Source organism: Capra hircus, chromosome 14 (genome assembly GCF_001704415.2).
Source record: "Capra hircus breed San Clemente chromosome 14, ASM170441v1, whole genome shotgun sequence".
NCBI lineage: Eukaryota > Metazoa > Chordata > Mammalia > Artiodactyla > Bovidae > Capra > Capra hircus.
In genome coordinates this window covers 91,470,553-91,488,309 of record NC_030821.1, presented here as the reverse complement: position 1 = coordinate 91,488,309, position 17,757 = coordinate 91,470,553, and the positions used below count along the sequence as shown (strand labels likewise).

General features: G+C 41.4%; 1 protein-coding gene across 4 annotated transcripts in view; it reads right to left on the bottom strand.

The window, feature by feature from the left end:
* The window catches only part of SMAP1 (small ArfGAP 1), a 180,919-nt gene that overhangs the window by 95,958 nt on the left and 67,204 nt on the right, over positions 1-17,757 (bottom strand). For all 4 annotated transcript variants that reach the window (XM_018058822.1, XM_018058824.1, XM_018058823.1 and 1 more), the window contains exon 3: positions 7,652-7,737. In XM_018058822.1, the coding sequence (XP_017914311.1) occupies positions 7,652-7,737 (86 nt within the window). The remainder of the gene's footprint in view (positions 1-7,651; positions 7,738-17,757) is intronic.

Sequence of the window (17,757 nt, the reverse complement as noted above, 5' to 3'; positions counted from 1 at the left end):
ACAGCACCAGTCAAGTCCAGAAAAATGGTCACATCACTATGTGCTTTATCTTTTCACATGTATTTATTTGTATCTTAAGATTTCTTCCTTTCTTTAAAGATGCTATTTAAAAGACAATTAAATTAATATCTATTCCCAAGAACAAAATCATCCAGTTTCAGACACACACCACTGACAGCAGCAAAATTTCCAAAAGCTCCAAGGAGACACACTGCTGATTAGCTCTGGTGCAAACTGGATCTCATGGAACTGAGGTAATTAAAGTTTTTAGGTAAGACAAAATATCCTAATAACAAAAAGCTTAATGTAAAATTTTATCGCTTGTCATGCACCTGCACACGCCACCTAGAACTAACCACATGCCACATGAGAAATTATACTTTCACAGCAGCTCCTGCCTAACTTTTGTAAATTGTAAAGCTTACAGTGATAAATCTTGTTATGAACACAGTGAGGTCCCCTACTATGTCAGTTTTACTCAGTTTGGTTCTACTTGCCTCTAGGGATGAGACAACTATATTTTTCTTAATTCTAAATTTTATTTTTTTAATTAATTTCTGCCAGGAGCCAGCACGGGAGATCCCACCCATGACAAGGTCATGTGGAAGAGAACTGTTAAGCAAGGCTTCAGGCCTCAAGGGGCTCCCTAGACCTGCTCGAGCATCTATCCCAAAATCAGAATCTGTCTGTTTTACTATTTCATGACTTTCACCAACTCCTCTGACATTAACAGGGGGCTATCCCCAACCACCTTTCTCTGGAGAAAATCAACTTAGGGCTCTAGCTAATAAGTCTGGACATGAGAGGAATATTTCAAATCAAACGCCCTCTGTTAGCATTCAAGCTTGCTTGGCAGGTTTATCTAGACTCTTGCAGCTACGCATGTGATTGTTCACAGCCTCCCAACTGTGAGAGGCACGGGAAGCCTAAAACATAGAGCCTTTCAAAGAGTTAAAAGTTATTAGAGTAGTGCTGGTGTAGGATTTCATTATTGGGCCCATGCTTGTTGCTAAGGTCCCATATCTCTTATCCACTGTGCACCTGGGAGTGCATTAGTTAACATAGTCGGAATGTAAGAAAAACAGTAACCTTGAATTTAACCATATCAGACTTTTGAGCTAACTGGTTCTTTCTTGTAACTCACTGCACCTTTACTCTGTGAAATGCAACTCTGTTTGGCATTTTCTGAGGCTGACATAGATTAAAAATATAAAGAAAAAACATTTTGAGGGAAAATAAGTTTTCTGGTTGAGCAGCCTTTATCAAAAGAGGATCATAAAGTGTTCACAGGCCTCCAAGGCCAGAAGATAATGGACACAACATCATTTGTGGGAAAGGTTTGCAGAAAAAATCCTGGTTTCGATAAGGGCAAAACTGCTGAAGTGTTTTGGCTGACTCTGTATGACCTTGCATCTTTCATTTCCCTCTATGTATAAGTTGAGGTATAAAAGTCCTTTTAGAAAATTTAAAAAAAAAATGGGCCTCGCTCAAAGAAGCTTGGTCACCCCTTGTCTTTTTTTCTCTCTCTTACTTTCTTTTTCAGGCTGATCCCTTGGGGCATGGAGGCTCCCTGCGTTCACTTACCTGCCTGGGTTTCTAAGACCTGAACGGGAAGACATTCTGCGTCTTCACTCTCTCGGGAAACCGGGAGGGCACCTGCGGCTTCCGTGAACAGGGCAAACTCCTTGTCTTGGAGTTTTATTGGCTTTCTATGTAAACCAAGGAATATCAGCCTCTTTCTCTCCTCTATTTTCTTATCTACAACATTCTTTCCTTTTCTCTCTCTACATCGCTGTCACACTTCGGATACCCTGGATCCAAGCCAGGGCAGGAGCCCAGCAAATTTCAATTAATTGGAGACTAATTACACTATTGTGGTGGTTTTTTGCCATCCACTGACATGAATCAGCCACGGGTGTACACGTGTCTCCCATCCCAAACCCCTCTCCCCACCCCCATCCCATCCCTCCAGGTCGTCCCAGTGCACTGGTTTCTTGCATCAAACCTGCTCTGGCGATCTGTTTCACATATGATAATATACATGTTTCAATGCTATTCTCTCAAATCATCCCACCCTCGCCTTCTCCCACAGAGTCCAAAAGTCTGTTCTTTATATCTGTGTCTCTTTTGCTGTCTCGTGTATAGGGTCATTGTTACTATCTTTCTAAATTCCATATACATGTGTTAATATACTGTATTGGTGTTTTTCTTTCTAACTCACCTCACTTTGTATAATAGGCTCCAGTTTCAACCACCTCACTAGAACTGACTCAAATGCATTCTTTTTAATGGCTGAGTAATACTCCATTGTGTATATGTACCACAGCTTTCTAATCCATTCATCTGCTGATGGACATGGTTGCTTCCATGTCCTGGCTATTATAAACAGTGCTACAATGAACATTCGGGTACATGTTTCTCTTTCAACTCTGGTTTCCTTGGTGTGTATGCCCAGCAGTGGGATTTCTGGGTTGTATGGCAGTTCTATTTCTAGTTTTTTTAAGGAATCTCCATACTGTTCTTCATAGTGGCTGTACTAGTTTGCATTCCCACCAACAGTTTAAGAGGGTTCCCTTTTCTCCACACCCTCTCCAGCATTTATTGTTTGTAGAATTTTTGATAGCAGCCATTCTGACCAGCATGAGATGGTACCTCATTGTGGTTCTGATTTGCATTTCTCTGATAATAAGCGATGTTGAGCATCTTTTCATGTGTCTGTTAGCCATCTGTATGTCTTCTTTGGAGAAATGTCTGTTTAGTTCTTTGGCCCATTTTTTGATTGGGTCATTTATTTTTCTGGTATTGAGCTGCATGGTCTGCTTGTATATTTTTGAGATTAATTCCTTGAGACAACTAAATTTAAATCAGTAAAATTGCAAAGATGTTAGGCTTTTCAAACAGCAATGAGCTTTAGAATGATCCACGAAATAGAGAAAAGGGGACTTGTTTTCTTTAACTAGTTTCCATATTACAAGCTCCAAATCACAGTGTTTCATAATTAAAAGAAGGGATAAAAGCAATGTAGTTGTAGTAAGTGCAGAAAAAAAAAATTTTTTTCAAGACTACAGTATCACATTAGATACAAAAGCTGGTCTCATGATCCAAGAGATGCCATCTTATGGTGTCATCGTTTGGAATCATCTATCTCAAGCTTGTCTATACAAAATCCCTCTTTAAGCTTCTGACAACCTTAGCTCATCTTTTTGTAAACAGCAAGATTTTGCCAACAACAAAGGTCCATCTAGTCAAGGCTATGGTTTTTCCAGTAGTCATGTCTGGATGTGAGAGTTGGGCCTTAAAGAAAGCTGAGTGCCAAAGAATTGATGTTTCTCAACTGTGGTGTTGGAGAAGACTCTTGAGAGTCCCTTGGACTGAAAGGAGATCAAACCAGTCCATCCTAAAGGAAATCAACCCTGAATATTCATTGGAAGGACTGATGCTGGAGCTCCAATACTTTGGCCACCTGATGTGAAGAACTGACTCACTGGAAAAGACCCTGATGCTGGGAAAGATTGAAGGTGGGAGGAGAAGGAGATGACAAGAGGATGAGGTGGTTGGATGGCATCACCGACTCAATGGACATGAGTTTGAGTAGACTCTGGGAGTTCGTGATGGACAGGGACGCCTGGTGTCTTGCCTTCCATGGGGTTGCAAAGCGACTGAACTGAACTGAAACAGCAAGAGGTAATCACCTCATATGAATATGACCATAATCTCCAAACATTTTACAAGTAATATTTAGCTTGAAAAATCAAATACACGTGCTTGAACTAACAATAGCAAAGAAAAACAATCCAAGAGCCTGACCTGAATCATACCAGGTACTCAAAAGTTGCAATCTTCACCTAGACCTTATGATCTTAGTTGCAAAGAATCCCAAACTACAAGCCTATTTTTAAAAGCCAACTCAAATGTGACAACAGTGGTTTTACTCAGACCAGCATCATTAAGTAATATTCAAGTGTCCTTACACAGGAGGGAAAGTCTAGAGGCTTTGCAAGGTTTTATAAACAGCTCTTTGAGCATCCCACCCGCTCACTTATCAAGAATAAAAATATGTTCTGAGTTGTTTCCAAAATTAAAAAAGCTACCGTCTATAAAGTGCCAAACTCAGGGCTTGGCCCACAGCAAACCCTCACTGAGCAGGAAAGCTACTGCAGTTGTTGTTTCCAAAACTGGACCTTCACTGTGCTGAAGGTCAAGGGCTTCCTAGTGTCAGATACTGATCAATCCATGATAAAACTCTCTCCTGAAATGTTTAGGTAAGGATCAAATATCTAAGGGCATATCAACAAAAAATACCAGAAAAAAAAATTCACCGTCTCACTGTGGTGGTAGTGTAGCTACTAAGTCATGTCCAACTCTTGAGACTGGGGACTGTAGCCCGCCAGGCTCCTGTCTGTGGGATTCTTCAGGCAAGAAAACTGGAGAGGGTTGCCACGCCCTTCTCCAGGGGAGCTTCTCAATCCAGGGATCTAGCGCAGGTCTCCTGCACTGCAGGAGGTCTCCTGCACTGCAGGCAGACTCTTTACTGACTGAGCCACTGGGGAAGCACCATCCCATTGATTCTTTCCTTCTATTAGGCTCACCATAAAATGGATGGTAATTACTTCAGAAACAGTATCCCTACCAACATGTACCACATGGTGCCCAGAAGGGGGCAGTGTAAGCGGATGCCAGAGTCCCGTCCTTGCCTGCACACCTTCAGGCCTTTATCAATTATGGTGATCAGTGAGATACCTTGACGCTACATTCATCCACCAAATACCACATAAAGGGTACTACTCCAAATTTCAAGACTGTCAAGTAATTATCACCTGGAATTCAAGAGAAGTCCAAAAAACCAAATTTAAACCAAGCCAATCTCCCCTTCCCCACTGCCCAACACACACACACACACACACACACACACACTCTAAAACTTCCATCCAGAAAAGGGAGTTTCTTCAATTTGAGGGATTTTATATGTCAACTTAGACTCGGGGGTGAACAGCAGAAAAAGGAATAAATTAATACGACTAACAAGCAGTGGTAACCACCACATGGAACACAGACTGTCTGCTCTGTGGGATTCTCCTTCCACCACACACTCTTCCTCAGGGTTCAGTCCCATGCCCTCACTTCCAGAGGAAAAGGAAAAAGCATTTCCGGGATTCTGAATAAAATCCTCAAAAAAGAGCAGAGGCACTGCCCTAGGTAACATAGCTTACCCAAGCATTCGTCCATCACCTACAAACCAAGGGGCTCTCCAATCTACACTGCACCCTCTGCTCTTCCAGGGTCCAGACTCCCGTCTCAGCTTCCAGACGGGCATCTCCACGCATGTCCCACAGACACCTCATCCTGCCCAAGCAGTGTCTCACCGCCTTCCACCTGTAACCTTTGAACCTTCATCTGATACTGAATTCCTTCCCCCGATGAGTAAGTCTCCTCACTCACAGAACCTTAGCCAAGCTAGAAAATGTGGGGTCATCTCAGTGTCTTCCACAGAAGGCAAGCCAGTGTTAACCCATTCCAAACGTCCCTGCCTCCCCAGTTCCTTTCCAGTCTCCCCAGCTCCCTCCTGCCCACTCTGAGTCCCACTACATAAGTGGTACCTTCATCACTGCTCATCTCAGGGACACACTAGGATTCTGTATGACCTCTCTGACTCCACAACCCCTCTTCCACATGATGGAAGGTGACGTTTCTAATGTTTCCCCTGCCTCACAGCATTACAAGCCCCGGTCAATTAAATGCCTTTGGGTCATTACAAGCCTTTGGGTCAATTAAATGGGGCACTGCTCTATATTCCATCTACAGGCGGTTCTAGATGTCATTGAAAACCTTTCACAATCTGGAATAATTATGAGCTGCTTTTGCCACTTGCCCAACAAAACTTAGATGTTATCACATCAAAACTTTAAAATGTCATGTGTCCTCACACCTTCATACTTCTGCTCACACAATTTTTATGCCTGAAATACACCACCCACTCTTACCCTAGGATCTTGTTATAACAAAAATAGCCTGGGATATCAGACTGCTAAATGTGTGGGAAGGAGCTGGGAGAAGCAGAAACAGAAAAGGCCAAACACTAACTTCTGGAATATACCTCAACAGGTTTCTACACAAATATGAAAAAATATATACATATATATAGATATATAATGGCCTGTATCCCTGTGAGAAAAGAACTTTTTTCATTGTACAATCACACAAACTGTTCTAGTACACACATGGGGAGCACACAGCTGTCTTTAAGAAACTACATTATATTGCCAAAATCACAAAAATCATCTTAGGATAAAATTACGTGTGTGTATGTGTGGGCTCAGTTGTGTCCAACTCTGAGATCTCATGGACTGTAGCCTGCCAGGCTCCTCTGTTCACGGAACTCTCCAGGCAAGGATACTGGAGTGGGTAGCCATTCCCTTCTCCAGGGGATCTTCCCAACCCAGGGATCAAACCCAGGTCTTCTGCATCTCAGGCGGATAGTCTTATTAGATAGTCTTACTCTGATGATCTCTTTCTCAGACTTCAATATGAGTCTGAGAAATCCTATAAAAGCAAATGATTTCTCTTTAGCATGTGAAAATACTCTGACTAAAATGCCGTGAGGAAATACCCCCTCGTCTGTGAGGGAAGATGTCGATGCAGACAGAGCTGTGCATGCAGCCTGTGACCCAGAGAAGGTCGTCAGGGACCCGAACCCACACCCTTGTCACCACCCACTTCTATTCAGTATGAGACTCGTCTCGTCCACTCCTTCACATGAAGGTGATCTCAGGAAACCCCTCTGGAAATGATTTACTTCAACAAAAATACTCCAGATGTTCATGAATCAAATCTCTAATACCAGTCTAAAGTGATAACCTATTTCTAGAGAAGGTAATGGCACCCCACTCCAGTACTCTTGCCTGGAAAATCCCATGGATGGAAGAGCCTGGTAGGCTGCGGTCCATGGGGTCTCGAAGAGTCGGACATGACTGAGCAACTTCACTTTCAATTTTTATTTTCATGCATTGGAGAAGGAAATGGCAACCCACTCCAGTGTTCTTGCCTGGAGAATCCCAGGGACGGGGGAGCCTGGTGGGCTGCCGTCTCTGGGGTCGCACAGAGTCGGTCACGACTGAAGTGACTTAGCAGCTTAGCAGTGATAACCTATATGTTCCAATCAAGAGTTGGAGATCAACCAAGAATTGGATATAATATTTTATACTTAATTATATAAAAATACTATGTAAATCATATTACTAGATTCCTATTAAAAACCAGGTGGCGAGGTGGTAAAGAACCCACCTGGTAATGTAGGAGACATCAGAGACACAGGTTCAACCCCTGAGTCAGGAAGATCCCCTGGAGGAGAGCATGGCAACCCACTCCAGTACTCTTGCCTGGAGACTCCCACGGACAGAGGAGCCTGGCGGGCTACAGTCCATGGGGTCACAAAGTGTCGGACATGACTGAGCACAGCACAGCAGCAACAGCGTTAAAAGCTTACCACGTATAAAGCACAGGTCAGGGCAAATCAATCTCTATTTTTTATGAACAACAGTATGATAAAATTCACATGTTCCTAAATACAAAGTTAAAATATAAACTATAAAAACGAAAAAAAAAAATGAGCTGATTCTTTTAAAACCCAAAATAAAGAAATGTTAAAGGATACTGATCTGTCTGTGGTCTTCGAAAGTTCTCTGGAAGATTGGCTTCATATAGTAGTCTTGCTTTAGTATTTCCCATATCTTGCATGCACTGTAATAAAAAAATCAAATATTTTCATTACTCATATCAACATTAAAAAGTAATTCCTATACACATACACATATATACAAACACCAGATATTTATCATTTCCGACATATATTCTTTTCTTTAGAAAAATAATTTAAATCATAACCATGAAATTACTCAAGTTCAAAACAGAAGCACAGTTTTGTCCTTTCATATTTCTTTAATCTATGTAGATCCACAGTTCTCTAACGCCTTTTTCCATGACTACAATACCACCTTTTTTATACTTATACTTCCTTTAAGCGGGTTCCCTGGCAGTTTATGGTATGATTGATGTTTTAAATGTTATCACTTGAACAACGCTGCCATTTCTAAGGCCAAAAATTCAACGTCAAATTTTCTTTGTCTTGAGCTTCAAAATACTCTAAAGTTTTCATAATTTACATTCCAGACCACATGGAGAGCAGCAAGAGAAATGCTGGTGTCCTGGAACTCTACAGAAGTGGATTCACTTCTTTTAAGATTAGTAACTTCTTTAAGGGTTATTAGCTTCTCGAAGATTCTGCTAAAAGCTTTGGATTCTCCTCTCCCTACCAAAAAAAACTGCCTAATGGCTAAATTTCACATACAAGTTCATGAGCTCATAGGACTCTTCCCTAAAAAATCTTATCAATCCCAAGAGCAAGAACCACTGCTAAGGAGACATATGATAATTAAACTGGTTGAAATGATTATTTTCTTTATTTTGCAATGTACTTTTTAAATGTATTTATTTTTAATTGGAGGATAATTACTTTGCAATATTGTGACGGTTTCTGCCATACATCAACATGAATCAGCCATAGGTATACATATGTCCCCTCCCTTCTGAACCTCCCTCCCTCCTCCCACCCCATCCCACTCCCCTAGGTTATAACAGAGCACCAGCTTGAGCTCCCTGCAGTCATACAGCAAATTCCCACTGGCGACCTATTTTACATATGGCGATGTAAAACATTTGGAAAGAAGTAGACCAAGAAAAGGTTGCATAATATCTGCAATGAAACAAAAAGACACAGCTCACAGAAACCACAAAAATAAGAAAACAAAGTTTTTAACATGGGAACAAGAGTACATAAAAATTTTAACACAAGATTTAGTAAGACTAAAAACAGTATCTGCTATACATGTCATATCTCATTGATCCAAAATTACATTTTTCTTCATATTATAGTACTCATGGAGTAAAAATGTATCTTACAATTGACCTAGTCTTGTTAACCTATTTTTCCTAATTAGTCTATAAAACGTAGGTGCTTCTTACAACCAGTGATATAATCTTACCTTCAATAAATATGACTCTATACATTTTACACAAACATTATAAATATTCTCTTTATCTAATATAAGTCATTGACATTTTATTTTGGTAAAATAAAAAAATAATTAGGAATAGGTATAAGTGTGGGACTTCCCAGGTGGTGCTAGTGGTAAAGAACCCGCCTGCCAATGCAGGAGACACAAAAGAGGCAGGTTCCATCCCTAGGTCAGGAAGACGCCCTGGAGAAGGGCATGGCAGCCCACTCTAGTATTCCTGTCTGGAGAATCCTATGGACAGAAGAGCCTGGCAGGTTATAGTCCATGGGGTCACAAAGAGTCGGACACAACCAAAGTGATGGAGCACAAGACATAAGTTTACATTGGGCTTCCCGGGTACCTCAGCTGGCAAAGAACCCACCTTCTGGGTTCAACTCCTGGGTCAGTAAGATTCGCTGGAGAAGGGATAGGATATCCACTCCAGTACTCTTGGGCTTCTCTGGTGGCTCAGATGGTAAACAGTTCTCCAGCACTGAGGGAGACCTGGGTTTAATCCCTGGGTTGGTAAGATCCCCTGGAGGAGGGCATGGCAACCCACTCCAGTATTCCTGCCTGGAGAATCCCGTGGACAGAGGAGTCTGGCAGGCTACAATCCATGTGGCCGCAAAGAGTCGGACACAACTGAGCAACTAAGCACACAGCACACAGCATGAGTGTATGTTATACCAAATTATTTAATTTTGTTCTAGGGATGCTATCCATCACAATTAGACAGGAAGGAAAAAAAGAGTTATAAAAATCTGAAAGGGAGAGTGATATGAATATAAAGAGCCATTTCTAGAGGAGACCACTGCTGAAAAGTGACTTGATGCTGGTGTCCATGCGTGCGGGCATGCCATGTGTGTGTGTATTAGCTGGGCTTGGGGGAAATAAGGATTCAATAACATCACAGATATAGAGAGATCACTGTGAAAGACGAAGGAAGGCACTAGCAAGCTCAGATAATTTCTAAGTTTCTGAAAAGTAGAACAGAGTAGGGTGGGAGTAAAGTCTGCAATGAAAGGATTAGTGGAGATGAAACTGGTTTAGTCACTGGAGATGGTTAAAGACAGGAGGCAATCTGGGGAGGTGATGAGAAGGCAGTACAAACTAGCTGTCCTCAAAGTTTCAAGACACTATGGGTTAGGGCCTTACTGTACACATAAAAATTTATTCCACTGGCCTTAAAGAATAAACTCTGGTAATCAGAAGAAAATAATGAAACAGCGTAACAGCTACAGTAACAAGCATTAGCTTCAATACCTTATTAACATATATATGTATTATTATAAATTATACATACTATGTAATATATAAATTGAATACATATTACAATATATAAATTGCTTATATATATGCCATTCAAAATTTTTAAAAATCCTGATCTAGATATTATTCCCCTAATTTGGCAGGAAAGGAAACTGAAACTGCAAAATGTTAAGTGACAGGTCTAAGTCTTTCCAGGAGCATTTAACTTCTGACAGAACCCACATCAGCCATCAGCCGTGCAGACACCCCAGGCTGCAGCCAGTGGAACAGGGAACTACATCAGGCAAGGCTGAAGAATACCAGACTCTCTGCTTTAGAGGCTCAGTTTTCATTTTACAGATGAAGAACAAGCCCAAAGAGGTTTCCTACTGCGTAATTCAAGGAATCAGTTACAGAGTTTTAAAAACATTTTAAAATAGATATTTAAAGAGCAAACGACAGCTCATCTCAAAATCAGATTTTAAAAAAACAAGTCAAGCATCCAGTAACCAGAAATGTATTGATACTCTTGACAAAGAAATCGTTGTAAGACTATATGAAATACAAAGTCAACATTCATTTTTACTGTAAGAAGACATATTGTCCTGAAGGGTAAGTGAAATGGATGCTCTGTAGTTACGATAAACACCATTGAGGCAGGGGCATATTTGAAGATTAATGTTATTTACTATGCCAGTTAGACTCAATCTGTCCTCCTTTTACATAGCACATGGTCCTAGAAAGACAAACTTTATACTGTACTTTTCGATAAACCACCTTCATCCAAAATGATCATAATTACTACCATTATAATTGCAGAGGAAGGCTTCACCTGGAAATGATATAACAAAACTCACTTAAGAATAGCAAAACCCACTATTAAAAGTATTTTTCATCAATCTATAATCTGTGTGATTTTAGCTTATCCACACAATCCAATACATACTAGAACATCTGACCAAAGGCTCACATATCATTTGAGATTCAATTTTTTAAAATACTATTTGAATCAAAATGCCGAAAAGCATCCTATCTATAGGCTAACATACCATCAAGATAATCTAACGAAGATGATGTATTTCTACTCCTGAAACTTTCTAAGTGGACCATATTATATCACCCAGCCTTAGTTTCTGCAGTATAAAAAACAATAAAACTTATATTCTAAAAGATATTTTCAACATTTTACAGAGACTAAAGAAAACTTAGGTTGTCAAGTTTTAATTGGCATTTTCTTGGATTTGTGTAATTTAGTAAACATACACAAAAAACAACAAAAAAAGTGGGAATAGATTTCTTAAAAGACAGTATCAATAAGTAAGCACACCAACGTAGTAGGAAATTTTTATTTTTGTGTAACACTACTGTATATGTTCTTCTTAAAAAGGCACTTCAGTGCCTTTTACATCAATGGAGCATCTCCAGTGGAAAAATACGGTAATGAAGTAGCACACAAAAACACTTTTACTGAAAATGGGGCTGTGAAATAAATGCTAAGATAAAAGGCAACAGGAACAAAGTGTGCCCAACTTTACATTGTCATGGTCAATATCAGGAAATAAACATAAAAGGCAAGACAAATAACAGGCCACCTAAAGTTCCAACTCAATGACACATTCTCCTGAGAATAAAACTTGTCAAATTTTTTCTTTCCTTCAGTCTTTCAAAATCCTGGAAAGCAGAGCTCTTTGTGGAATTCAACTAAGGGATGTGACTACTCCAGGACATGGCTCCTATTTGTCCAAGCCCTAAAGCTAGGGGCTTCCCTGATAGCTCAGCTGGTCAAGAATATGCTTGCAACGCAGCAGACCCAGGTTTGATTCCGGGGTGGGGAAGACCCGCCCTGTCCAGTCCAGGACCAGGGTCTGTGTTTAAGAGCTACAGCTTGTCGGCCTCCCCTCTCCTTCATCCTGTGCGTGCTCCCTTTTCCTTATCTGCCCCTGGAATGTTCCCTGCATTTTCTCCCTCAGATACTGAGAAGGACCCAGGCAACAACCATTTATAGTCGAAGTCCACTCAGGAAGCTTTCTGTGCAGTCTGCGTAAGTTTTAAGTGCGTACTGACTTGCCCTTTGGGGTTTACTGGCTATTTTTTTAAAATGGAGTAAGTGGAAAAAAGAATAACAGCAACAAAATAAAGGACTGAAATTACTAACAGCTTTGTTGCAAATGATTAGTTTACAACGTGGCAATTAGATCTTCCAAATTCCCAATGGCACAAATGCAAAACATTAAAATAATCAACAGAATCTTAAACATTACTGTGTAATGGAAGGATGCTACATATCTATGTTAAATCCGGAAGTAAAAAGGTTAAAAAAAAAAGATATAAAATATTTCAGGAAGAATATACAAGAAACTGAAAAATAAGGTTCTTCCTATAGAGGGAAACAGCCCGGCGTTCGGCAGTCCATTGGGTCGCAGAGTCGGACACGGCGGAGCGACTGAGCTGAACTGAATTGACAGACGGAAAGCAGACGACGGAGGGAGCAGTGAGGAGGGAACGCTCACTCACACGTGTGTGCCTCAGACCTTCGGGCCCATCTGCTCGCCGCTCCCCAACACAGCAAACCATGAGGGCCGCAGCAGTCCTGCACTGCCCCTAGATAAGGTCCTATCCGGAGGGCGCTCAGCCAGGGCACCCGCAGGGCAAGGCGCTCGCCCTCACCGGGGCGTTCCACCTCCACCAAGAGAACAGGCCATCACAGGCGTTCAGACCGAGTACAATTAACACGGTTTAAAAACCCGACCCAAGAACATCTGACACTCAAAGTACAATCAGAACATAAATACAGCATTTATTTACCACATGTTTTCCCAGGATCAATACTTTCATGACTGTTGCTTTTACAGATGGTTAACAGTGAAATTTCAAATTACTTGTTTTTGCTTAGGATTTCAACGTGTTTGGTTCTGTGTGGGAGAGGGAACATTACTTGCTCTATTATTTTCTATTCATATTTAGAACACAAAGAATAAAAATTTCAAATTTCCCTAGCTGAACATATATATATATATATATTTTTTAATCTCATAATTAAACAAAGAAAGTGAGCCCTTGTAGTCCCTGGTTATTCTTCATGTCAGTGACTCACCTCTGCTACCACTTGCAATTTTCCAGAATAGTTTTCTATCTTCCTCTCAAAAGCCACCAGGATTTCCTGCATAGAAGCAAGCTTTTCAGGACTGGTTTCAAGATCTTTGGGGTTCCAGCTGCTGGAAAAGAAGGGCCACCAGTTTTGGTCTCAGGAACTCTTTGGAAATACTTAATACAGAGTCCATTCCTTCAGTTTTCATGAAATTGTATTTATGGAGAGCTGATCTCTTTCTGTCTCTTTGTTTTTAAGAACAAAGTAAACCACACATATTTAAAACTTAAAATTGTTAAATGATGATGTGGAATCAGAGGTACCAGTTTTCTTATTTTTCACAATTTCTAGATATTCTCAGATCACAATTCATATGTTGCAGCACTGGATGGCTAGTAACAAATTCAGAGAATGGATTCCTTTTCTTTTAAGCAATAAAATTAAACGCTGTTGTGACAAAACTGGAAAAGTTTCATATGACAGCCTTTTATCATCGCAGTTTACTCTGCAATTCACACGGTCTGAAGTCTAGGAGTAACACTGCTCCTGTCCTAGGTGTTCAGGCCCAGCAGGCGGCATCTGGACTCTTGCCTCTTCTATCAGAAGACTCAGGGACTCTCACTTTCATATCTGTGCAGGTTTACCCGGAATCAACCTTGTCACCACTGCTTTAGCTCAAGATTCAGTCACCCACTGCCCAGGCCACTGCAGGAACAGGCCCGTTGGACTTATGTTCTTAGAAGAACATGATATTAGACACTGCTCTTCAACTTAGACCTCATTACAAGCTCCCGAGGCTGTCCCTCCATAAGCCACCCCTCACAGGACCAAGGCCAAACCAGCCCCAGCCTGCAGCTCTCACCTCTGCCCCTATAACCGCACCAGTCTCTTCTACTTCACTTTCTCAAACACAACATACTTTTTCTGTCTTCCTGCCTAGAAGTCTCTCTGCACACTGTTGTATGCTTTTAGAAACTGATAAACAAAGGTCAATGTCAAAAATAGTAATGAGACATTTAAAAGACATGTTTAGAACTTGCAATGTCACTGGATACTGGTAATATTTTTTTTAAAGGGAAAAAAGGAGCCACTCCTAAGGAACGTGCTGAAGATGCTCTGTGCTCTGAAGATCTCCGAGCCATCAAGCCTATCCCCGAGCCCAAGCCTACAGAGTACCAGGCCAGAATTTCCACCACACCTGCTGTTCTCAGTCACTCTCCAGTCACACCAAGCAGGACTCAAACTGCTGTGCGTGATGCAACAAACAAAATAATCGTGTTCGCAGATGATCCACTCCCCAGGAAGTCATTCACTGCCACCCAACAAGTTCCTGCCCTACGTAAGCACCCACTCCGGGATATACGTCCTGATCTTCAAGAGGCTTGTGATTCCTTTGGCTATCCTCTCAGTCCACCTAGACTAGTCAAAATGGAATTAACAGGATTAAGGAGTGACTTCCACTAAGTAACATCTCACCACTTTGCTCACTGCTTTGATCCAAGAACTACAGCCAGTCACCAGGAAAAGGAAATTCTATTACTGATATTGTTGAAAGTTTAACCTCAAAAACAATTAAGAAAATCAACAGAAAAATCACAATCTTGCACATTGAAATTCAAAAAAAGGATTTTTTTTTTAATTTCCTCCAATGGATTGTTTAAAATGCAAACCCTCCACTGAATCTCACAGATTACATGTTGTTATAGACAGTGCCTAATTTATTCCCCTCTGCACCTGCAGGTAAAAGACACCCCAGCAATGTGCTGCCACCTCCCTCTGCTTCTGAGGACACAGACACATATCATGACCCCGGCAAGGAGTCAGTATAAGTTGAATCTCAGTCAACTTACAAAGTTCAGTATATACATGAAGCCACAGTTTCAGAAATTTCATCAGCTTGATGGAACTATAACGAGCACTCCTCCCATTAAATAAGAAAAAAAGTTGCTTGACCTGGGGTCAAGACCCCAGGAATTGTGTACCAAGAATTGTGTACTGAAAGCTTCTTATGTGTCTGATTCGATATGACACTATGGAAATTTATCTAAGGGTCAAAACCTTGAGGGGCTTCCCTGGTAGCTCGGCTGGTAAAGAATCTGCCTGCAATGCAGGAGACCCTGGTTCAATTCCTCGGTCAGAAAGATCTCCTGGAGAAGGGATAGATACTTACTCCAATGTTCTTGGGATTCTCTACAGCTCAGATGGTAAAGAATCTGCCTGAAATACAGGAGACTTGGGTTCAATCCCTGGTTGGGAAGATCCCCTAGAAGAGGGCATAGCAACCCACTCTAGTATTCTTGACTGGAGAATCCCATGGACAAAGGAGCCTGGCAGGCTACTATCTACAGGGTCGCAAAGAGTCAAGACACAACTGAGCAACTAAGCACAGCAAAACACAAAATTTTGAGAGGTTAAACAATGTTCTAACACACACAGGTGAAATGTGGTTAAATCATGGAGTGCTTCAAATTAACTGTTTTAATGGCAATTTTGCTCTATTAAATATTGCTTGTCATGGGAATGTTGTAACAGCACTGATGGTTTTTGAAGTTCAGAGAAGCTCCTTACCAAAAAACACAGAAAGAAGTACTAGATTAAAGAAACCAAAACCCATACACAATATTTACAGTAAAATGTAGTAATGGAGTTCAGTTCGGTTCAGTAGCTCAGTCGTGTCCGACTCTTTGCGACCCCATGAACCGCAGCACGCCAGGCCTCCCTGTCCATCACCAACTCCCAGAGTCCACCGAAACCCATGTCCATCGAGTCAGTGATGCCATACAACCATCTCATTCTCTGTCGTCCCCTTCTCCTCCTGCCCTCAATCTTTCCCAGCATCAGGGTCTTTTCAAATGAGTCAGCTCTTCGCATGAGGTGGCTAAAGTATTGGAGCTTCAGCTTCAACATCAGTCCTTCCAATGAACACGCAGGACTGATCTCCTTTAGAATGAACTGGTTGGATCTCCTTGTAGTCCAAGGGACTCTCAAGAGTCTTCTCCAACACCACAGGTCAAAAGCATCAATTCTTTGGTGCTCAGCTTTCTTCATAGTCCAACTCTCACATCCATACATGACCACTGGAAAAACCACAGCCTTGATTAGATGGACCTTTGTTGGCAAAGTAATGTCTCTGCTTTTTAATATGCTGCCTAGTGTCTAGGTGGACTTCCCTGGTGGCTCAGACAGTAAAGCGTCTGTCTACAATGCAGGAGAGCTAGGTTCGATCCCTGGGTCGGGAAGATTCCCTGGAGAAGGAAATGGCAACCCACTTCAGCACTCTTGCCTAGAAAATCCCACAGACGGAGGAGCCTGGTGTCCATGGGGTCACAAAGAGTCGGACACGACTGAGCGACTTCACTTCTTCTTCTTCACTTCAGTGTCTAGGTTGGTCATAACTTGCCTTCCAAGGAGTAAGCATTTTTTAATTTCATGGCTGCATTCACCATGTGCAGTGATTTTGGAGCCCAAAAAAATAAAGTCAGCCAGTTTCCACTGTTTCCCCATCTATTTCCCATGAAGTGATGGGACCGGATGCCATGATCTTCGTTTTCTGAATGTTGAGCTTTAAGCCAACTTTTTCACTCTCCTCTTTCACTTTCATCAAGAGGCTTTTTGGTTCCTCTTCACTTTCTGTCATAAGGGTGGTATCACCTGCATATCTGACATTACTGATATTTCTCCTGGCAATCTTGATTCTAGCTTGTGCTTCTTCCAGCTCAGTGTTTCTCATGATATACTCTGCATGAGTTAAATAAGCAGAGTGACAATATACAGCTTTGACCTACTCCTTTTCCTATTTGGAACCAGTCTGGTGTTCCATGTCCAGTTCTAACTGTTGCTTCCTGACCTGCATATAGGTTTCTCAAGGGACAGGTGAGGTGGTCTGGTATGCCCATCTCTTTCAGAATTTTCCACAGTTTATTGTGATCCACACAGTCAAAGGCTTTGGCATAGTCAATAAAGCAGAAATAGATGTTTTTCTGGAACTCTCTTGCTTTTTCCATGATCCAGCAGATGTTGGCAATTTGATCTCTGGTTCCTCTGCCTTTTATAAAACCAGCTTGAACATCAAGAGTTCACGGTTCACGTATTGCTGAAGCCTGGCTTGGAGAATTTTGAGCATTACTTTACTAGCATGTGAGATGAGTGCAACTGTGTGGTAGTCTGAGCATTCTTTGGCATTCTTTGGCATGGCAGTAATGGAAGAAACCCACAAATCCCTAGATGCCATTAGGTAGGGGTGAGGCATAATGACCAGCAGATGTGCCGGCAACACCGAATGAGGTGTTGAGTGGGTCTGAGAACAGAAGACTAAGACAGTGGAGACATATAAACTGGAAATTACTGTGAACCGAGAGGAAGATGGCACAT